This window comes from Sapajus apella, unplaced genomic scaffold (assembly GCF_009761245.1).
Source record: "Sapajus apella isolate SASKATOON/1434 unplaced genomic scaffold, GSC_monkey_1.0 scaffold2, whole genome shotgun sequence".
NCBI classification, from domain to species: domain Eukaryota; kingdom Metazoa; phylum Chordata; class Mammalia; order Primates; family Cebidae; genus Sapajus; species Sapajus apella.
The window spans coordinates 25,562,854-25,586,252 of record NW_022436942.1 but is presented as its reverse complement, the minus strand read 5'-3'; the positions used below and the strand labels follow the sequence as shown (position 1 = coordinate 25,586,252).

Genomic DNA, 23,399 nt, shown 5'->3' with positions numbered 1-23,399 from the left:
AGCAAAGACCCCATCTCTACTTTAAAAATTTTTTTTTTTTTTTCTGAGACAGAGCCTTGCTCTGAGCCCATCTTGGCTCCCTTTAACCTCCATCCCCCTAGTTCAAGTGATTCTCCTGCCTCCGCCTCCTGAGTAGCTAGAATCACAGGCATGCACCACCACACCTGGCTAATTTTATATTTTTAGCAGAAATGGGGTTTCACCATGTTGGCCAGGCTGGTGTTGAACTCCTGGCCTTAAGTGATCCACCCACCTCAGCCTCCTAAAGTGCTGGGATTACAAGCATAAGCCACCACACCCAGCCTATTTAAAAATTTTTTTAAGTTAAAATAATAATAGTAGTAGTAGTACCTACCTCACCTCCTGAGTTAAAATCATTATAACAATTAAATGTATTAATACCTGCATCTGTAATGTACACAGAACAGTGTCTGTCACATAATGATTCCCAGTAATATTGTTAATTATTGCTCTGTTTATATTATAAACTCAAACACCCCATGGTGTTTCCCTGTGGGCTTCCACAGTTATCCTGGAAGCACAGAAATGATCCCTGATGTGTTCATGGAACTCTGGAGGAGGGTGAGAAATGAGCCAGGGAGACAGGGTAGCCTGTGGGTGGGAGCACGGCCACCAGAGCCACACAGGCATGGGTATGAGTCTCCTCATTTCTGCATCTTAGGTGAAGTAGTTAACTCCTTGTTTTTTCATCTGTAAAATGGGAACAACATTGTATGATCTGTGTTGTCATATGTATAGGGTTGGATGGAGATGAGGTACACGGTTAGCACCTGGTAAATATTAGCTGCTTTTATTAATGCAGTTGTTTTTCATATAAAAATGAGATTTAAAAAATCAAAATAACCTGATCCAAGAGAATTAATACAGTTGTGTGTTCCCAGTGAGTTGTGACCAAAGCCCTTTTCTTGTAGATTTGGGTGAACAGTCCCCATACAGCCAGCGGCTACTATACCATCTATGATAGTGAGACTCTTCAAGCTGATCATTTCAACACTCGCCTCAGCTTTGGAGATGCTGCTCAGACCCTCTGGGCTCGGACAGGATACCTTGGTTTCGTCCGCCGGACCGAGCTCACAGCGGCCACTGGAGGTACTTCTGCAACAGCTCCTCCCTGTTGGGCCTGCTTTGTGTTTCTATAGAACTAGCTGACCTCCTTCAGCTTTTCTTAGATTGTAGAGTGTGTGTATTTACTTCCTTCTGTGACTCTTGAACCCATAAGTGACTCTCTATTCATTTGGAGTCATGCTTTGCCCCGTGAAGAGTGTCTGGGAGGTGAGCACTTGGGGCTAGTCCAGGAGCATCCTGAGCTGTGAGTCAAAGAGATGGGCCTGATGGCGAGTGAGCATCCCTGGCCAAACACAAACTTTCAGTCCCTGTGGGGCTGATTCCACACCCCGAACAAGCATTACATCTTTTAGCTCTTCTACCCTGCATACCACTCGGGGAGCAGGAGGAACAGCCCTATTCCTTGAGAGGGGCGTCAGTTCTGAGGAGCCATCTTGCTGAGGAATGGCAGCCCCCTGGTGTCTCGCATTGGGCACAGCCTGCTTTCTGGTCAGGCCTCTGATGTGAGGATTCCCTCCTGTCATCCTCTGCCCAGTTGATGGTCACAGCTTCACTGCTGCCTGTCACCTTTTCTTCCTGAACTGGCACTGATAGCCATTTAAAAATACACAACACTGACTGTATCCTGTGCTTGAAGAAGTGATAGGTATATAACTTGCTGGATTTTAAAGGCCTAAATTCTCCATAGTTTCATACTGACCAGTGTCCATAGTTCCCCAGATTTCATGGAGAGGCAGGGGCAACCCATTGGAGCAGAGGGTGGCATCCCTGCCTGGTACCCTGGTATTACAGCCCACCTCTGCCATTTGCTGGGTGACCTTAAGCAATCACTTAGCCTGTTTCCTACCTAGAAAATGGGGATGACTGTTTCTTGCCTCATGGAAATGATGTGAGATTAAAGGACGTGATGCATTTAGATGCCTAGAACGGTGCCTGGCACACAGGAAGCACCCATTAGTCATTCACAGCTATGTTTCTGTTGTTTTTGTCATCAGTCTTCATGAGCTCACCAGGTGATGGGAGCCTCTGCTGGGCCTCCTGATCTTTTTTACTCCAACAGCTTCAGTCACTTTGTTTTGCTCAGTTTTTCAGAAGTCTGTGTTTTTCCAGAAATTATTGCAAATCATCTTCCTTCTGTGTCCTAGCTAGATGACAAGCCTGTTAGAAACCAGGACTACTCTCCCCCCATTCTACAACCCTTCTCCTAATGTCTGTGTTCCATGAAGCTACCTAGAAAGAATGACACTTGCTCATCTCCTCTCCCTCTCAACTCCTCTCTTTCCTCTTCCCCTCTCTTTCCTCTGGCTGAGCCTGTTTGTCCTCAAGGGCTCAGCTCTGCCCTCAGCTTTTCCAGGAGCCTTCTCTGAACTAGGAGCTAGACTCAGTGGATGTCCTCTGCCCCTCCGAACCTCATACACACTCCTGTTGGTGGGCTTGCTACATTAGAATGGAATGTCTCTTGGTGTATCTTTTCCCCTGCCTCAACTGTAAGGACCTTCAGAGCAGGAATTGGGTTTTGTCAGCTTTGTCTCCCCAGCATGTAACACAGTTCCTAACATGTAGTAATAATAAAAACAATAATAATAATAGCTAGCTGTGTGCAGTGGCTCACGCCTGTAATCCCAGCAGTTTGGGAGGCCAAGGCAGGGAGATGACCTGAGGTCAGGAGTTCGAGACCAGCTTGGCCAACATGGTGAAACCCCCTCTCTACTAAAAATATAAAAATTAGCTGGGTGTGGTGGCAGGCACCTGTAAATCCCATCTACTCAGGAGACTGAGGCAGGAGAATCACTTAAATCCAGGAGGCGGCGGTTGCAGTGAGCCGAGATTGCACCATTGCACTCCATCCTGGGTGACAAGAGCGAGACTTTGTCTCAAAAATAAATTAATTAATTAATAATAATAGCTAATTTCTGGTATCATTTATAGTGTACCACATACCATATTAACTACCATGAATGGATTAACCTAATAAATCCTCACAGCAGTCAATGATTATTATCCCACAGAGGGGCAGCAGGATTCACAGCCTTAAGGAATTTGCCCAGAGTTACACTGGTAAGGGCAGAGCCAGGTGACAGGCACTCTGACCCCTGTGCTCTGGACTCCAGTGTTACGTTGCCCTCAGTATATGTGTAAGCCACATTTTTCGCTTTCTTTCTGTCAGAGCGTCATGATGCATTGTATGTGGTGGGAGCACTGGATGAAACGCTGGAGCTGAGAGGATTACGATACCATCCGATCGATATTGAGACCTCAGTGTCCCGGATCCACAGAAGCATTGCTGAATGGTAACTTCCCCAGCACACACTGCGCTTCCCACTTCAGCTTTAGTCGTAATCTCAACTGAGCTATTTATTTGGTCACTGGTATCACATACCCACCTTGAGACATAGAGCTCCATGGGAGGAATAAGGAAATAGACTGATTCTTGTCTTGGGTATACAATCTGCTGTGGCCAGCAAGGCCTATCCACGGGAGCCAGATGAGGCCATGAGGCCCTTGGGGAATATTCTGGCACCTTCTGTGGAACACTGGAACTGAGTCCTTTTTGAATGATAGACTCTCATAATGGGAAGGGACTAACAGATCATTGACTTCTTAGAAGTCAGTGTAATATGGTGGAAAGAACCAGCTTAAAGGCTGTGCTTTCCCACCCTGCTTTCCTCATCTGTAAAACACTCTCTGCTACTTCCTAATTATCAGAAGCATCAAATGAGAATGTGCTTTGTTAACAATTAAGTGGTAAGCAGATGAAAAGGGTAATTGATATTATCTCATCCAACTTCCTGCTCTTTGCAGGAATTCCGCCTACATTTTTCCTGATAAAAAGGATCATCCAACCTTGTATGGACTTAATATCTGTAAAACTGTGGTTTGGCCACAGTGGCTCACATCTGTAATCCAAGAACTTTGGGAGGTCAAGGTGGGCAGATCGCTTAAGCCCAGGAATTCCAGACCAGCCTGGGCAACATGGCAAAACCCCATCTCTACCAAAAATACAAAAATTTGCCAGGTGTGATAGCATGCTTATAGTCCCAGCTGCTCAGGAGACTGAGGTTGGAGGATCACTTGAGCCTGGAAGATTGAGGCTACCGTGAGCCAAGATTTTGCCACTGCACTCCAGCCCTGGTGACAGACTGAGACTGTCTCAAAAAAAAAAAAAGCAGCCAAAAAAAAAAAAAAAAAACCACCTCTGTCGTGTTTACCTACTGGCTCTCATTCTGGGTTCTTTACCAAGGCAAAATCTATTTGGTTTGTTTTCTGCATATTTTAGTGAATGTGTCCTTCCTCACCACTTTTCCCTGTGCTAAACAGCCACAGTTTTTTATGGTTGCTCATGCTTTCCAGATACGTCTTTGTCTAATAATGCATTTGACTTCATCAGAGTCTCTCCCCAGACCTGAACAAGACTCTGACCAAGGCAAGAACATCTTTAGACATCTGGAAAGCATCCAGAAAGGCTGGGTACCATCATTATTTTCTCATTTTAGACATTTGACTCTTTTTTTTTTTTTTTTTGAGAGGGAGTTTCGCTCTTGTTACCCAGGCTGGAGTGCAATGGCGCGATCTCAGCTCACCGCAACCTCCACCTCCCGGGTTCAGGCAATTCTCCTGCCCCAGCCTCCTGAGTCGCTGGGATTACAGGCACGCACCACCATGCCCAGCTAAATTTTTTTATTTTTAGTAGAGACGGGGTTTCACCATGTTGACCAGGATGGTCTCGATCTCTTGACCTCGTGATCCACCCGCCTCGACCTCCCAAAGTGCTGGGATTACAGGCGTGAGCCACCGCGCCCGGCCAAGGGCCCTACCTTCTAACTCAGTAACCTCACTCAGTGGAAAGTGGCTTCTGTCCCCTTTACATAATAGGAGACATTTGCATAGGACATTAATAACTCATGTGAGTCAGACTCTCTTCCTGTTGGGTTTAAAAAAATACTGTCTTACTGACACCTTTTGAGAAAAGGGAAAAAGTAAAAAAAAAATTAAAAATACTGTCTTAGGCTGGTCTGAAGGTAGTGAGTTAATTCAATTGATTGTTCACAGTCAGTTACAAATCAGTCTAACTCTTTGTTCTACTCTTTCCCCCTTTCTCACTACTGCACTTGCCTAGTCTAAAAAAAAAAAAAACCAAAAATAAAAGAATATTATCTTAGTCAAAGCTCTTATGGGGCAAATAACAGACTCCCTTCAAAAAAGCTTAAGTGAAAGAATTAATGGAAAGAATACCTGGTTATCTGAGAAGATCCAAAAAAACTAACTCTGGGTCTCAGGAAAGAAAGAAATAAGGGAATGGGAAGGCCATCAGGAATCACTGTCCCCTTACTTTGTAGAGCCATATGGGCATTCCCTTCTTTCTTTTTCTCCTTCCTAAAGAGGGATTCTCTCTGCTTCTCTGTGCCCCCGGCTACTCCAGAATATTCAAATTGATGTCATTGGTTCAAATAACCAGTTAACAACTTTTTTTTTTTTTTTTTTTTTTTTTTTTTTTTTTTAAGACCAAGTCTCACTCTGTTGCCCAGGCTGGAGTGCAGTGGTGCAAACTTGATTCACTGCAACCCCTGCCTCCCAGGTTCAAATGATTCTCCTGCCTCAGCCTCCGAAGTAGCTGGGACTACAGGTGCCTGCCACCACGCCTGGCTAATTTTTGTATTTTTAGTAGAGATGGCATTTCGCCGTGGCGGCCAGGCTGGTCTCAAACTCCAGACCTCAAGTGATCCACCCGTCTCAGCCTCCCACAGTGCTGAGATTATAGGCCTGAGCTACCGTGCCCAGCCCGATGAGTTTCAATTTCACTTTCAGACTCCCAGGAGATTCTGGATGACTCCTCAGCTGTGTTCACAGGGGCAGGGTGTCTCATATATACATATCCACCCGTCTCAGCCTCCCACAGTGCTGAGATTATAGGCCTGAGGCAATGCGGCTTCAACAAAAAAAAATATATATAATTTTTCCCTCGGTCTTGTCAGGTAAAGTTAAGAGGTGTCATATATTGTAGACATGACTGCTGACCTTCTGGTTGGGATCGAGGGGACAAGGCAGGGAAATGGGTGTAAGTCTGGGACAGATGGTATAAAAGATCACTGAAAAATGTAGCGACAAGTTAACGAACTGTCATTGAAATTGCAGTGCCGTGTTCACATGGACCAACTTGCTTGTGGTGGTTGTGGAACTGTGCGGCTCTGAACAGGAAGCCTTAGATCTGGTCCCATTAGTGACCAACGTGGTCCTGGAAGAGCATTACCTCATCGTTGGCGTCGTGGTTGTGGTGGACCCAGGTGTCATCCCGATCAACTCCAGAGGAGAGAAGCAGAGGATGCACCTCCGTGATAGCTTCCTAGCTGACCAGTTAGACCCCATCTATGTAGCTTATAACATGTAACAAGCCTTGCGGGGACTGCAAGGGGCCATTCTGAAGAATTGCAAAGACAGAAGACCTGTGGCTAGGAGCAGGCTTTCAAACGATGTGAAATAAGCTGAGATGGCTACATGATATTCTTCATCTCATCCTGTGGGATTCTGCAATCATAAAACACACAGGAAAGGGGAATTCTGTGATGGCAAATGAAAAAAATGTTAACAGTTTGGTAGACATGTGCTTTGACATGGCGTGAGCAGCACGTTACTAAAGCAATTACATGCATGTTGCATTTTTTTCATCTGTTGTACATACTTGTATTTTTATCTAATACCGTTTTAGAATTTTGTAAGGGAATTAATGAATTCACATCAAAGGGGTAGTCTGAGTGACACAGTTCCCCACTCTGTACTGTATTTTGCCATTTTGCTGTAGCTAGATGTTCTGTGGGGTTTGTTAACATGGAACTACTCAGCTTTCTTTCAGTCACCCATAAGCAAATTAGATAACCCACTGAATATAAGAATTACGTTATATATATAATTCTTAACTGTAAAACATTTTGACCAGTGTTTTAAAACATGTAAATAAGAATACACATAATTCAGCTAGAAATTTGAAGAATTGGCTTGTATAGTTACAACAACCACAGTAGAAACATTTCAACTTTGAGAGAATTTCAATATTCTCTTAATGTTGTGTAATTGATTAGGTAACTAAAAAGCGCAAATTGTTTGCAGGTTTTGCTGCACATTGTTCTATGTCTTTGTTGGCTGGTGTATTTTATAAATTAAAGCTGCCTATGTTTGTTTTTAAAGCTCGCATTCCCGGACTCAGCTTAAGCTTCTATGAATTCAGCCTATTTCTAAAAGCTGAAAATCTCAATTTAAAAATCAAAATGCTAACACAAAGCTAAGATTCATCAGAGCCTACTCTATTCTAAGGAACCACAATAACTGACTCTGGCCCCAGTGTTAAAATGATCTTTCAAAATTAGAGTGACTATGTAAGAATTTAGGATTTCCTCTTTTCTAGGCCCATTGTAAACTGTGTTACAGTTTATCCATATAACTTCTCTTTTCTGAAAACTGAAGCGTGTCCTCTGTTCTTCCAGTTTGTGAGGGCAGGGGGTTTAAAAACAAGAATGATAGGCCAGGAAGGCAGTGGGGATCCACTGTCACATGGAACTGTAAGGCCATGTAACTACACAAAACCGACCAATCTGGGTTGCCAAAGCAGCCAGGCTTATGCTGAAACCGGGGAAGTCTGACGTATGCAGGAAACTCTTTTGAAATAACTGTGGTGCCCAGGCCAAGCAGACTGAGACAGGACTGAGTTTGGCCTCTGGCCCGGTTTCCTTTCTTTGGTCTGATACTTCATATATTTGAATATAGTTGAATCTTATTATTTTTTTCTTAACAGAAATATTTTTAAAAATTAAAAAATACTCAAAAGTGAAAAGAGTTAACTTGTTAAAGCAGAATGGTTCTCTTTGACCCACTCTGGTCTATTGTGTAAATATTTATTTAGACTATTTTAATACTACATATTATTTACCCCACTGTAACATCATGTAAACTAAATATGTTTTTAAACAATTTTTAAGACTTGTAATTACCCTGAAAATAAGGTTTATAATGCAAAGACCAGCTCCTTTGCAGTGGCAGTGCTCTGGGCTGCCTTTACATGGTCTTGTGACTAAAAGCCACTTTGTAAGTCCCTTCACATAATCCTCTTTTCTTCCCCACTCCTCCTCCACAGAGGGCAGAGCTCAGGACATTTGCCAGTTCCAGATCTCTTTTTCAGCATTTCGATGGAATTAATTTACACGTGATGAGGGAAGTCCTAGGATGGACAGAAAAAAAGCACTTACATTGGGGCACACAGGAAATCCCAGTGTCTATAGATGGTTTGGTTTGCAGAGAACACAGCCTGATATTTGGAAATTAATTTTCTGAAAACTATTTTTAATGATTCACTAGACAAAGCAGGGGATCCTGAAGCTGATATAAATAAGTCCAGCTCTATAATCCCCAAGTTCTAAAAGTTATGGTTAGATGCTATTCCGTGGGTTGCTTTGATAATTCCTACTAACACAGATTAGGGTTTAAGCATCTAGAGATGCATTGTCCACTATAAATACTATAATGAGAGCCACATCTGTAATTTAAATTTTTCTAGTAACCACATTAAAAATTAAAAAGAAACCCGTGGTATTAATTTTAATATCTTTTATTTAACCCAATAGCTCAACATTATCATTTCAACATGGGATCAATATAAAAATTATTAATGAGGTACTTTTTTTCATATTAGGCCTTTGAAATTCAGTGTGTATTAAACACATCTCAGTTCAAACCACTGCCATATTTCAAGTCTTTAGTCAAATGTGACTAGTGGCTACCATATTGGACAGTGCAGATCTATACTCATTCCTTCAAATATGTTACTCTGTTAATCTCAAAGTGTGGCCAACTCCCAGTTACTTAGAGGCTGATTATCTAGTTTTGTAGTTCCTCAGGCCTTGATTTATTTTTTGCTTTCTGCTTTATTGATCTTTCGCATGCCCCCTAAAGCCAAAATCTGCTCATGGAGGACGGAAGGCTAAGAACTGTCCTTGAGGAGCTTCATCAGTAACTCTGGTAAAGCATCCTGTGGAGAGAGAGGAGAGCCCAGCCATTTGCTTAGATGGTGTTTGTGGGATCATCTGCAGATTTACAGTCTACTCTGTCACAGACTCGAGTAAGAAAATGTTCTCTTGATGACACAGCGCTCTTGCTCTGTCCACATTAAGTAACATCTTTGTGGTAGAAGTGATTCTTAGGTAGGCCTGAAATGCCATTAACTAATAGAAACACAGCCTTTCCAGTCCTCTGGAACATATTCTGTCTGGGTTTTTGTGTCTGTAGGAAAAAACTAAATAACAAGCCCCTGTCTCGGTTAAGAGAAATCTATTGGTCTGAAGGTTTCTGAACCTTTTTCTGGTTCTCAGCAGAAGTAACTGAAGTAGATCAGGAAGGGGCTGCCTCAGGAAAATTCCTAGACCCTAGGAATTCTTAGAGCTGTACTAATGCCATCTTCTGCATCAGTGAGACCCTGGGAAGGAGCAGCATGCTAATTGGCCTCAGTGAATCCACAGTCTTTACTTCCTGCCTCATAAAGGGCTAGGTCTCCCCAGTACCAAGTCCTTTCCTCATGAAGTTGTGTTGCCTCAGGCTGTTTAGGGACCATTGCCTGTCTTGGTCATATGAGTGTGTCTCCTTTAGTCCCTGGGCAATGCTTGCATAATGCTTTTGTTGACTCAACAAGGGCCCGAGGCCTTAGGTTTTCTACTAAGGTCTCTGCCCCAGGCATGGTGCTCTATATCTTGGCCAAATAAATTATTTCCTTGAATATCCAGGAATCTTTTAGACTAAAGCAATGAGGAGTTATCACCTCATCCTCAAACTCCAACAAGATCTATGCCTTAGTGTTGTTTTTGTTGTTTGCTTTGATGTAAAAGCACGAGTATTTGGAGCAAAAAGCTGCAATACTCCAAATACACAATAGGCCTTTTCTTTATCATTCATATGACATTTCTGGTTTAGGTGTGTGTAGATGGGCCATGTTCTTTGTCCAGAGGAAGAGACTGTAAAGATATAAGAATAATTTTTTAGTCCTAAGTGCGGTTTTGTTTACTTTCTGTCAAGATATTTACCCGTGTCAAATTCAAACTACAGTACTGTGTAATTATGTATAAAGTTTTTTTATTTATTTGAAGTTAGACTAGATATACATTTTTAAATTTAACATCTGGCTGGACAGTGTTCTATTAACTCATTGAATGTGTTTCCTTTGTCTTGTGTTAATAAATATTGATGCCTGGTACTGTTTAATCCTTCACACATTGGGTGGAGGCTAGGGAATTCATAGATTTTAAATTTAACTTCAGATAGTAAAACCCAATGATAGCTGGGGTGGTCTAAGGAAAGTGAACACAGAGATCCCGGGTCAGTGCTATTAAAGGATACTAAGTCAGGGAATCATGGTATCTCTTTGAAAATTAAGGAGCTGGTTGTCAGGACTTTTCAAGGTAATAGTTTAGTTTTCTCCCACCCATACAGCATTTGGTAGTTTTATTTTTTAATTTTTTGAGACAAAGTCTCGCTCTGTCATCCAGGCTGGAGTGCGGTGGCACAGTCTTGGCTCACTGCAACCTCCGCTTCCTGGGTTCAAATGATTCTTGTGCCTCAGCTTCCTGAGTAGGTGAGATTACAGGCATGGGCCAACATGCCCAGTTAATTTTTGTATTTTTAGTAGAGACAGGATTTTGTCATGTTGGCCAGGCTGGTACCAAACTCCTGACCTCAAGTGATCCACCCGCCTCGGCCTCCCAAAGTGCTAAGATTACAGGCATGAGCCACCTCACCCAGCTGTCATTTGATGGTTTTAAACTATTGATCATAAACTTGAATTTTTTTTTTTTTTTTTTTTTTTTTTTTGAGACAGGGTCTCAGTCACCTAGGCTGGAGTGCAGTGGTGTGATCTTTGCTCAATGCAATCTCTGCCTCCCACATTCAAGTGTTTTTCCCACCCTCAGCCTCCCTAGTAGGTGGGATTACAGGCTTGTGCCACCATGTCCAGCTAATTTTTATATTTTTGGTAAAGACAGGGTTTCACCATGTTGGCCAGGCTGGTCTTGAACTCATGACCTCAACTGATCTGCCTGCCTTAGCCTCCCAAAGTGCAGGGATTAATGGCGTGATCCGCCATACCTGGCCTAAACTTGAATTTTTTCTAATCTGTAATTAGGCTGGATTTTAGTTTTTCCTAAAATGATACTTCATTTGCTCTTCCAATTCCTAGTTTCAAGAAACCTGGTGGGAGCCCATCAAGTTGTGCCTGCTCTCAGACACTAAAACTGGTCCTTGAACTGCTCCAGGCTTTTCTAGCATCTGAGAACATTTTTTCATGTCACAGACATTTATGCCTACCCAGTAAGCACTATGATAAGAACTGAAGCCAGAGAGAGAAAAATACCAAGTCACTGCCCTCAAGGAGATAGATACAGGATAACAATCGCAATACAATACAAGGGTTAAGAACAGACATGGATTGTAAGAGCATTTAGGCGATGGTGAGGGATAGTGAGGAGTAACTGTGCAGGAGAAGGGAACCTCTGACCTGGATTTCAGAGGATGAGATAGCCAGATAAGATAGTGAGCAGGAAGGGGAGTTGCATATTCTGGGAATTAGAATTCATTACTGAGATTGCTGTGGTTTGAATGTATGTGTCTGCCCAAAATTCATATGTTGGATCTTAAGACCCAATGTGATAGCATTAAGAGTTGGGGCCTTTTGGGAATTAAGTTAAAGGAGCTGTGCCCTGGTGAATGGATTACTGCCCTTATAAAAGTACCAGAGAGACCTGGCTAGGCCCTTTTGCCTTTCTGCTCCTCCACCATGTGAGGCCATGGTGTTCGTCCCCTCTAGAAGAAGCAGCATTTAAGATACCATCTTGGAAGCAGAGACCAGAGACTCACCAGACACTGAAACTGTTGACACCTTGATCTTGGACTTCTCAGCCTCCATAATCGTGAGTAGTAAATTTAAGCTGTTTATAATTATCCAGGCTCAGGTATTTCATTATAGCAGCACAAAAGGACTAAGATAAGGATGGAAGGTTTGAGGGGAGAAAAGTGAATGATAATTATGGAGGCTTGAACCAGGGACAGATCACTGAGGATCTTATATCATGCTAAGACTCTTGGACTTTTATCAAAGGAGCAAAGGAGAGTTAAGGAGGGATTTAAAGCAGGAGGATAACATGCTCAGATTTGCAACGTAGATTATTCTGGCAGTCATATAGTAAATAGATTGGGGCTGAGCATGGTGGCTCATGCCCGTAATCCCAGTGCTTTGGGAAGGCAAGGCAGAAGATCTCTTGGGCCCAGGAGTTCAGGGCTGCAATGAGTTATGATTGCACCACTGCACTCCAGCCTGGGTAACAGCAAGACCCTGTCTCTCAAGAAAAAAGGAAAAAAAAAAAAAATAGGAATGGATAGGGAAAGGGAAATAAAACCAGAGATTGTAATGGATAGGGAAAAGGAGATAAAACTGGAAAGACCAGTTGGGAGAAGACCTTTGCAGTAACCGCAGTGATAGAGTGCTATGATTTGAATGTGTTCCCTCCAGATTCTTAATGTTGAATCTTTTTTTTTTTTTTTGAGACAGAGTCTTGCTCTGTCACCCAGGCGTACAGTGGTACAATCTCATCTCACTGCTACCTCCACCTCCCAGGTTGAAGGGATTCTCCTACCTTAGCCTCTTGAGTAGCTGGGATTACAGGCACGTGCCACCACACCAGGCTAATTTTTTTGTAGTTTTAGTAGAGATGGGGTTTCACCATGTTGGTCAGGCTGGTCTCAAACTCCTGACCTCATGAGCCACCTCTCCTGGCCGTCTTCTGTTGAAACTCAATGGCCAATGTGATGGTTTTAAGAGGTGATTAGGCCATGATGGCTCCTCCACTAATGGAGTTAGAGCCCTTATGAAGGCTTCATTCAGTAGTACGTGGCTCTCTTGCGCTCTGCCCTTCACCAGTGTTCTTCCCCTCTAGAGGACACAGCAAGGCAGCACTGTCTTGGAAAGAGAGCAGCCCTTAACCAGACAAGCCAACTTGCCAGTGCCTTGATGTTGAAGTTCCTGGCATTCAGAACTGTGAGAAACACATTTCTGTTCTTTATAAACTATCCAAGTTCAGGTATCTTGTTATAGCAGCACAAAACAGACTAAGTCATAGAGCAAGGATACTTCAAGCAAGGCAGTAAGAACGGAGAAGAGAGGCCATGCATAAAATCATCAGAGGCATTAAGATTCCAACCACTGAATATTCAGGGTAGGGAAGAAGGAATCCAAAATAACTCCTAGGTTTCTGGCTTGGGGGTTAGGTGGATGTGGGGCCATTTACCAAGGCAGGGAAGAAAACAGGAGGAATAGATTTGGGAAGGAAGACGCTGTGGGCCAGGTACGGTGGCTCACGCCTGTAATCCCAGCACTTTGAGAGGCCAAGGCAGGCAGATCACGAGCAGGAGTTGGAGAGCAGTCTGGCTAACATGGGGAAACCCTGTCTCTACTAAAAATACAAAAATTAGCTGAGTGTGTTGGTGGGCGCCTGTAATCCCAGCCACTCGAGAGGCTAAGGCAGGAGAATTGCTTGAACCCAGGAGGCAAAGATTGCAGTGAGCCAAGATCACACCACTGCATTCCAGCCTGGGTGACAGAGTGAGACTATCTCCAAAAAAAAAAGACGCTATGCTCCATATTGGTCATGTTCTTTTGAGGTGCTGTGGAACATGCAGGTGAAAAGGTTCAATAGGCAGCTGAATACTGAGGTCTTTGCCTCAGAAGAGCTCTGGCCTAGAACTGTAGATTTGGGAGACAGCAATTCAAAGTGGATGATATTGCCATGGAAGAACACGTAGAGTCAGAAAAGGATAAGAGTCATGGCAAACAACAGCATTTAGAGGTTGCTGAAGGCTGGGTGCAGCGGCTCATGCCTGTAATCCCAGCACTTTGGGAGGCTGAGGCAGGCAGATCGCCTGAGGTCAGGAGTTCAAGACCAGCCTGGCTAACGTGCTGAAACCTCATCTCTACCAAAAATACAAAAATCAGTCAGTCATGGTGGTGGGTGCTACTCCCAGCTACTCGGGAGGCTAAGGCATGAGAATCACTTGAACATGGGAGGTGGAGGTAGCAGTGAGCTGATATTGCACCACTGCACTCCAGCCTGGGCGACAGGGCGAGACTATGTCTCAAAAACAAGAGCAAAATCAAAGAGGATGGAGTGCTCAACAATCCAAAGCCACAACAAACCTGAGTAGAACAGGGATTGGATGGCATCTGCTGGACTTGGCAATGAGGGAGTCCCTGGTGGCCTTGATGAGAGAGTTTGAGTGCAAGTGTGTGGGCAGAAGCCTGAAAACTGGTTCAGGAGAGAATTGCTGGGAGGTGAAACTGAACAGAGGCTCCTCTCCAGAGGCTTCATCTGCAACTGCAAGTAGGAAGGAGAAAGAGGGGACTGTAGTTAGAATGGGGGTGTAAAATCAGGTGGGGTTGTTTTAAAGATGGAAGAAATAAACCTGTGTCAGGAGAAAGAGCCAGAATAGAGGGAAGGTTCCTAAATATAGCAGTAAGGAACAAATGACAAAGTCAGGTCACTGTCACTGAGGAAGCTGGAGCGGATGGACTCCAGGGAGCAGGTGGAAGGATTGGCAGCAAGGGAGGAAGCACACTTTTTCAAATAACACTGAGTACAAGCAAGATCCTAATAGTTAGAAGTTGCTATTAATAAAAGTCTGCCTGATAACCTCATTCGCTTCTCTGAATCTCCATTCTCAGTCTCCAAAGATGTACACTCATTTCTGAGATCATTTCTATAAATAACTCCCATGGTCAGACAGACCTGACAAAACAGGACATACACTCTGGAAATTATGGGGGTTCCAAAAGAAGCAGGTAAGAGGGAGTTCACAGTGCATGCATTAAAGAGCAAACAGAAAATGAATTAGTCATATTCAGTTTCAGAATTTAGGAGAAGAATAAAAAGACCCCCAAAGAAAGGAGGCCAGGCATGGTGGCTCACGCCTGTAATAGCTGCACTTTGGGAGGCCTAGGAGGGTAGATCACGAGATCAGGAGTTGGGAAGTAGCCTGGCCAACATGGTGAAACCCTGTCTCTACTAAAAATAAAAAATTAGCCTGGCATGGTGACGCGCACCTGTAGTCCCAGCTATTCGGGAGGCTCAGGCAGGAGAATCACTTGAACACAGGAGGTTGCAGTGAGCCGAGATTGCACCACTGCACTCTAGCCTGGGCGACAGAATGAGACCCCATCTCAAAAAAAAAAAAAAGGAAATAACAAAGACAAAAGCAGACATTAATAAAAAAGAAGAAAACAGAAAAGTGTTCAAAAAAAAACAGTAACTGATATCTTTTTTTTTTTTTTTAAGGAAAAAGCCCAAACTTGAAAAGAAACTGGTATCTTACAGATATTCTAATCACAATAAAACCCATTTAACAAAAGGCATGCACACGTAGACACAAAAAGTAGGAAAAACAAAAGGGATCACAACTACAAATACAGCAATTGTGCTTCTATTTCAAGGGATTATTTTAATTTTTCAGTAAATTTGTTTTTTTTTTTTTTTTGGAGACGGAGTTTTGCTCTTGTTACCCAGGCTGGAGTGCAATGGCGCGATCTCGGCTCACCGCAACCTCTGCCTCCTGGGTTCAGGCAATTCTCCTGCCTCAGCCTCCTGAGTAGCTGGGATTACAGGCACGCGCCACCATGCCCAGCTAATTTTTTGTAGTTTTAATAGAGACGGGGTTTCACCATATTGACCAGGATGGTCTCGACCTCTTGACCTCGTGATCCACCCGCCTTGGCCTCCCAAAGTGCTGGGATTACAGGCTTGAGCCACCGCGCCCGGCTTAAATTTCAGTTTTAAATGGATAATTTTCTAAAAAATTATGTAACTTTGAAAATTCACTCAAGAAATGGAAAATTTGAATTTTACCACACTCACAAAGCAAAAAATAATCTTCTTTCCATATATAAGAGAAAAAGCCACCCAACTAATCTTACCAACTTAGTATAAGTCAGATACCAAAGTCAGACTAAGGCAGGGTTTTGAACATTCTAAATCAATCTTACTTGAGAAAAGATACAAAATGATAAAATCTAGGCCAGGCATGGTGGCTCACACCTGTAACCTTCAGGAGGCCAAGGTAGGAGGATGCGTTGATGCCAGGAATTGGAGGCAAGGCTGGGCAACTCAACAGGACCCCATCTCTTAAGAAAAAAACATATATTTCTTAGCCGGGCGCGGTGGCTCAAGCCTGTAATCCCAGCACTTTGGGAGGCCGAGGCGGGTGGATCACGAGGTCAAGAGATCGAGACCATCCTGGTCAACATGGTGAAACCCCGTCTCTACTAAAAATACAAAAAATTAGCTGGGCATGGTGGCACGTGCCTGTAATCCCAGCTACTCAGGAGGCTGAGGCAGGAGAATTGCCTGAACCCAGGAGGCGGAGGTTGCGGTGAGCCGAGATCGCGCCATTGCACTCCAGCCTGGGTAACAAGAGCGAAACTCCGTCTCAAAAAAAAAAAAAAACAAAAAAAAAAAACATATATTTCTTTTTTTTCTTTCTCCTGATACAGATTTATTTCTTCCATCTTTATATATATATTTATAAGCTGGGCATGATAGCACATGCCTGTGGTCCCAGCAACTCAGGAGTCTTAAGGCAGAGGATCACTTGAGCCCAGGAGTTTGAGACTGCAGTGAGCCATGATTGTGCAACTGTACTCCAGCCTGGGCAGCACAGTGAGATCCTGTCTCATAAAAATAAAAATCTCAGTGTTTCAGTTATTTATTGTTGTGTAACAAACCACCCCAACTTAGTGGCATAAACCACAGCTGAATAGAAAGTGATAGAAAGCGAGCATCCTCCTCTTGACTTTTCCAGTAGTGCTTCTGAAGTATCACCATTGTGTATCCTTTTTACTGAATGTTATTGATAGATGTGCATTGTCGGTTAAAGAAGTCTAGGTGGGTGCGGTGGCGCGTGCCTGTAGTCCCAGCTACTCGGGAGGCTGAAGTGGGAGGATTGCTTGAGCCCAGGAGTTCTGGGCTGTAGTGTGCTATGTCGATCAGGTGTCCGCACTAAGTTCGGCATCAATATGGTGACCTCCCGAGAGCGGGGGACCACCAGGTTGCCTAAGGAGGGGTGAACTGGCCCAGGTCGGAAACAGAACAGGTCAAAACTCCCGTGCTGATCAGTAGTGGGATTGCGCCTGTGAATAACCACTGCACTCCAGCCTGGGCAACATAGTGAGACCCCGTCTCTAAAAAATAAAATAAAATAAAAAACAATGAAAAAAGAAGTCTAGATTGGGCGCAGTGGCTCACACCTTAATCCTAGCACTATGGGAGGCCAAGGTGGGCAGATCACCTGAGGTCAGGAGTTTGAGACCAGCCTGGCCAACATAGTGGTGAAACTCCCATCTCTACTAAAAATACAAAAAAAAATTAGCTGGGCATGGTGATGGGTGTCTGTAATTCCAGCTACTTGGGAGGCTAAGGCAGGAGAGTCGCTTGAACCAGGGAGGTGGAGGTTGCAGTGAAGATCACGCCACTGCATTCCAGCCTGGGTGACAAGAGAGACTCATCTTTAAAAACAAAAACAAAAGTCTATTCTGACTAGGCACCATGGCTCATGCCTGTAATCCCAACACTTTGGGAGGCTGAGGTGGGCCTCAACACTTGAGGCCAGGAGTTTGAGACCAGCTTTGCTAACGTGGTGAAACCCCGTCTCTACTAAAAATTATACAAATTAGCCAGGTGTGGTGGCAGGTGCCTGTAATACCAGCTACTCAGGAGGCTGAGACAGGAGACTTGCTTGAACCCCCGAGGCAGAGGTTGCAGTGAGCCGAGATTGTGCCATTGCATTCCAGCCTGGGAGAAAAAGGGCGACTCCATCTCAAAAAAAAAAAATGTCTATTCTATGCTTGCTGGATTTTTTTCATTAGTCAGTGTTGAAGTTTATCTTTTTCTCTCCCCCAGGATCTATGAGATGATCACATAGCTTTTTTTCCTGTAAGCTGTTAAGATGTTTTATATAAATAAATTTTACTAATTTTTTTACACATCTGTAGCAGCCAGAGATTTTTCTAATATTGAACCATCCTTGATTTGACCCGTTTTGATCATCATCTATTATTTTTTATACACCACTGGGTTTGCTTTGCTAATGCGGAAACTGTATTTTCCAATCTACCTTCACCTATTTTCTTAAATCCCATGTGCTCTTTGCAGTGTTACCCTGACATTCCCACATCAAAAGATACAGTCCTCTCCCTTCAAATAATGGTCTGATCAATAGAATGTGGCAGAAGTGATGTGCATGACTTTCGGCCTGGATGAGCAGCAGCTTGAAGCTTAAAATGCTGACTTTCCTGATGCTCCCTTTTAGAACCCAGCTGCCCTGATGTAAGAAGCCCAGGCTCTGAAGAGGCGCTATGTTTAGGTGCTTTGGTCAACAGTCCCGGCTGAGCCTAGTCTTTGAATTATCCTAGTCTGGGTCTCAGACAAGATTACAGCCAGCACAGTTAGGGAAAAATAAATGAGCTGGTATGAATTAGATAAAAAAGAACAAAAACAATATTTATAATTGACAATATGACAATATGATAATCTATGGAGAAAATACAGGATAATCTACAAACATTTTGATAAGATCATTGAAGACAAGAGAAACAGAAAATAGTAGGAGTCTCTAGCTTATGATAATCATGAAGTAACTTGGTCAGATTAACCCTCCTAGAGATATAAATTATAAAATTTGGACAGGCTCATTTTATTTCTTTATTTATTTATTTGAGATGGAGTCTTGCACTGTTGTCTGGGCTATAGTGCAGTGGCTGGTCTCGAACGCCTAACCTCGAGATCCACCCCTCAGCCTCCCAAAGTGCTGGGATTACAGGTGTGAGCCACTGTACCAGCCTTATTTATTATTTTTTTGAAATGGAGTCTTACTCTGTTGCACAGACTGGAGTGCAGTGGTGTGATCTCAGCTCACTGCAACCTCTGCCTCCTGGGTTCAAGGAATTCTTCCTGACTCAGCCTCCTGAGTACCTGGGATTCCAGGTGCCCGCCACCACACCCAGCTAGTTTTTGTATTTTTAGTAGAGATAGGGTGTGTTGACCAGAATGGTCTCGAACTCCTGACCTCAGGTGAAAAAGAATAAGTGAACTTTACTTGGTATATTCTCAGGAGTTATGGGGAAAAAAAAAAAAATTAAGATATCAATAGATTATCTAATCTGAAGAACAAAGGGATTTGAGAAAAAAAAAGCGCCTCAGAGATCTGTGGGAAAATATTAAGTGGTCTAAAATATTGTAAAGTTCCAGACGGAGGGGAGAGAGAATGGGACATAAAAATATGTGAAGAGGCCAGGCGCAGTTGATGGCTCACACCTGTAATCCCAACACTTTGGGAGGCCGAGACGGGCAGATCACCTGAGGTCAGGAGTTCGAGACCAGCCTGACCAACATGGAGAAACCTTTCCGTGTCTACTAAAAATACAAAAGTAACCAGGCATGGTGGTGCATGCCTGTAATCCCAGCTACTTAGGAGCCTGAGACAGGAGAATCGCTTGAATCCTGGAGGCAGAGGTTGTGGTGAGCTGAGATCATGCCATTGCACTCCAGCCTGGGCAATAAGAGCGAAACCCCGTCTCAAAAAAAAAAAAAAAGTAAAGAAAAATCTTGAATTAATTGCTTTAATTAAAAAAAAGTAAAAAATAAAAAAAAAGTGGCCGGGCGCGGTGGCTCAAGCCTGTAATCCCAGCACTTTGGGAGGCCGAGGCGGGTGGATCACGAGGTCAAGAGATCAAGACCATCCTGGTCAACGCGGTGAAACCCCGTCTCTACTAAAACTACAAAAAATTAGCTGGGCATGGTGGCGCGTGCCTGTAATCCCAGCTACTCAGGAGGCTGAGGCAGGAGAATTGCCTGAACCCAGGAGGCGGAGGTTGCGGTGAGCCGAGATCGCGCCATTGCACTCCAGCCTGGGTAACAAGAGCAAAACTCCGACTCAAAAAAAAATAAATAAATAAATAAAAATAAAAAAAAGTGAAGAAATAATGGCAAAAGCTTCCCAGATTTGGAAACACATAAATTACTGACTGAAGAAGCTCAAGAAACAGCAAGCAGTATAAATATAAAGAAAACCACTTAGGCAGAGTCATGGGCAAACTGCTAAACTTCAATAAAGCAAAATTCTTCAAAGAAGCCGGGGGAAATGACATATTACATACCAGATAACAATGATACAAATGATAGCCAACTTCTCATTAAACACTATGGAAGCCAGAAGAACACAGACTATGCTTAAGGTGCCAGGAGTTTAAAACTATCAGTTCAGAATTCTATATCCAGTCAAACTAGTCTTCAAAAATGAAGGCAGGCCTGGCACAGTGGCTCACACCTGTAGTTCCAGTACTTTGGGAGGCCAAAGCAGGAGGACCGCTTGAGCCCAGAAGTTTGAGACCAGCCTGGGCAACATAGTGAGACCGCATCTCAAAAAAAAAAAAAAGATGGTGTATTCTAAATCTAATAAAGACCATGTATGAAAAACTTACTAACACCCCACTTAATAGTGGAAAACTGCTCTTTCTCCCTAAACACTGGAAACAAGGGAAGAAACAGTCTATTCTCACCTCTTCTAAAAACTGTTGTACTAAAGATCTATCCAGAACAATTAGGCAAGAAAAAGAAATAAAAGGCATCCACAGGAAAGGGGGGATTAAAACTATCTCTATTCATACATAAAATGACTTGTACATAGAAAATCCTCTTGAGCAGGGCGCGGTGGCTCAAGCCTGTAATCCCAGCACTTTGGGAGGCCGAGGCGGGTGGATCACGAGGTCAAGAGATCGAGACCATCCTGGTCAACATGGTGAAACCCCGTTTCTACTAAAAATTACAAAAATTAGCTGGGCATGGTGGCGTGTGCCTGTAATCCCAGCTACTCAGGAGGCTGAGGCAGGAGAATTGCCTGAACCCAGGAGGCGGAGGTTGCAGTGAGCCGAGATCGCGCCATTGCACTCCAGCCTGGGTAACAAGAGCGAAACTCCGTCTCCAAAAAAAAAAAAAAAAAACCCCCTTTGTGAAAGCAGTGTTATTAAATCCAATTGTTTCTTTTTTTTGGGGGGGCGGGGGGGCAGAGTCTCGCACTGTTGCCCAGGCTATATAAAGCAGTGGCGTGATCTCGGCTCACTGCAATCTCCACCTCCTGGGTTCAAGCAATTCTCCTGCCTCAGCCTCACAAGTAGCGGGGACTATAGGCTCACGCCACCACGCCAGGATAATTTTTCTATTTTTAGCAGAGACGGGATTTCGCCATGTTAGGTTGGTCTCGAATTCCTGACCTCAGGTGATCCATCCACCTCGCCTCCCCAAGTGCTGGGATTACAGTCGTGAGCCACTGCGCCCTGCCCCTCCCCGCCCTTTTATTTTTGAGACGGAGTGTTGCTCTTGAGTGCAGCGGTGCAATCTTGGCTCACTGCAACCTCTGCCTCCCGGGCTCAAGCGATTCTCCTGCTTCAGCCTCCCGAGTAGTTGGGGCTGCAGGCATGCACCACCACACCCGGCTAATTTTGTATTTTTAGTAGTCGAGACAGGGTTTCTCCATGTTAGTCAGGCTGGTCTCCCAACTCTCGACCTCAGGTGATCTGCCCGCCTCAGCCTCGGCGTCCCCCCTCCCCCGCTTTTTACTGATCAACTTTTGTTAAGCATTCTGTGGTCCACAAGAAAAAAAACAAACATCAAAGAACAAGAAACTCATAAAACCAGCCTTCCAGCCATCAATATTCTGTATTCCACAATGGCTGAGGCTGGACTTTGTTAACCATGGAAGGCTTGATGTCTGAGAAAATAGGCCACTTTTCTTTCAGTAATGCTGAAGCACTGACTTTTAGTAATAACAGCTGTCCCCTGTACTAGCATTTAATAGGTAATCAACAATGTTTGCTGAATGGTTAGCGACATCTTAAGGGTAAATCTTCGGCTTTAAGTCACAGAGTGATTTAAAGTGACTTACTTTGGCAGAGTAAATCTTTGGCTTTAAACCACATTTTCCGACCCAAAGGCCAAAAATAGGAAGTTTCCTAAATTGATCTCAACCTAGTAAAATTTCAGAAAACTGAGAACTTTGTGTCAAGAGCATACTAACAAAGTTCATCTTTTGTCGTTTACCATCATTAAAGCCATATAATAACATTTTGCAAGGAAATTTTTAGAAATAGAATAAAGCATAACTCCTTTTCCAGAGAGGTAGACACAAAGAATATTCTGAGCCGGGCGCGGTGGCTCAAGCCTGTAATCCCAGCACTTTGGGAGGCCGAGGCGTGTGGATCACGAGGTCAACAGATCGAGACCATCCTGGTCAACATGGTGAAACCCCGTCTCTACTACAAATACAAAAATTCAGCTGGGCATGGTGGCGTGTGCCTATAATCCCAGCTACTCAGGAGGCTGAGGCAGGAGAATTGCCTGAACCCAGGAGGCGGAGGTTGCGGTGAGCCGAGATCGCGCCATTGCACTCCAGCCTGGGTAACAAGAGCGAAACTCCGTCTCAAAAAAAAAAAAGAATATTCTGTAAAGTTTTTGTAATGCATTAAAACGACGGCATAACATTTTATTAACACCTTGTTACATTTCATTGTAAATCCATTTCTGTAAAAATCCTTCCACATGTGTTAAAGGACACAACTCAATGCTACCTTAGGGGATTAAGAAAAATCTGAGTAAGGCCGGGAGCGGTGGTGCACGCCCGTAATCCCAGGACTTTGGGAGTCCCAGGCGGCGGATCACTTGAGCCCAGGAGATCAAGACCAGCCTGGGCAACATAGTGAGTCCTCATCTCTACAAGCAAGGCGTGGTGGTGCACGCCTGTGGTCGTAGCTGCCACGGAGGCTAAGGGTGGGGAATCGCTTGAACCCAGGGGTTGGAGGCTGCAGTGAGTCGAGATCGGGCCACAGCACTCCAGCCTGGGCCACAGAGCGAGACCTCGTCTCAATCTCGGAAAAAATTAAAGGCAAAGCCTTCAAGCTTCAAGTCATTTCTTCCAAGAAGAGGACAGGGCCGGAGTCGGTCAAGGTCAAGGGGCAGGTGAGTTGATAACGCCGCCACTCATCGATGAAAACGGCCTCCCGGCTGACCTCCGGAAGCGGACGTGAGGAGGGGCGGGGTAGAGCTCCCGAGTAGAAACTCAACCTTGGGCAGAGTTCCTCTCCCACCGCAGCCTTGAGGAACGCGTTCCCGGGTACCCCTAACCGCAAGTCAGAAACGCGTACAAGATGGCGGCGCATCACGTGGGCAGCGCGGTGACGCAGGACGGCGGCCCGC

At 44.1% G+C, this 23,399-nt stretch overlaps 1 protein-coding gene across 7 annotated transcripts in view; it reads left to right on the top strand.

The window, feature by feature from the left end:
- The window catches only part of DIP2B (disco interacting protein 2 homolog B), a 269,005-nt gene extending 258,690 nt beyond the window's left edge, over window positions 1-10,315 (top strand). For 5 of the 7 annotated variants that reach the window (XM_032293570.1, XM_032293562.1, XM_032293545.1 and 2 more), the window contains 3 exons: window positions 933-1,110; window positions 3,254-3,377; window positions 6,220-10,315. In XM_032293570.1, the coding sequence (XP_032149461.1) occupies window positions 933-1,110; window positions 3,254-3,377; window positions 6,220-6,472 (555 nt within the window). In that variant the 3' untranslated portion in view covers window positions 6,473-10,315. The remainder of the gene's footprint in view (window positions 1-932; window positions 1,111-3,253; window positions 3,378-6,219) is intronic. The other 2 variants (XM_032293552.1, XM_032293551.1) reach the window with 1 other exon arrangement.
- The last annotated feature ends 13,084 nt before the right edge of the window (window positions 10,316-23,399 follow it).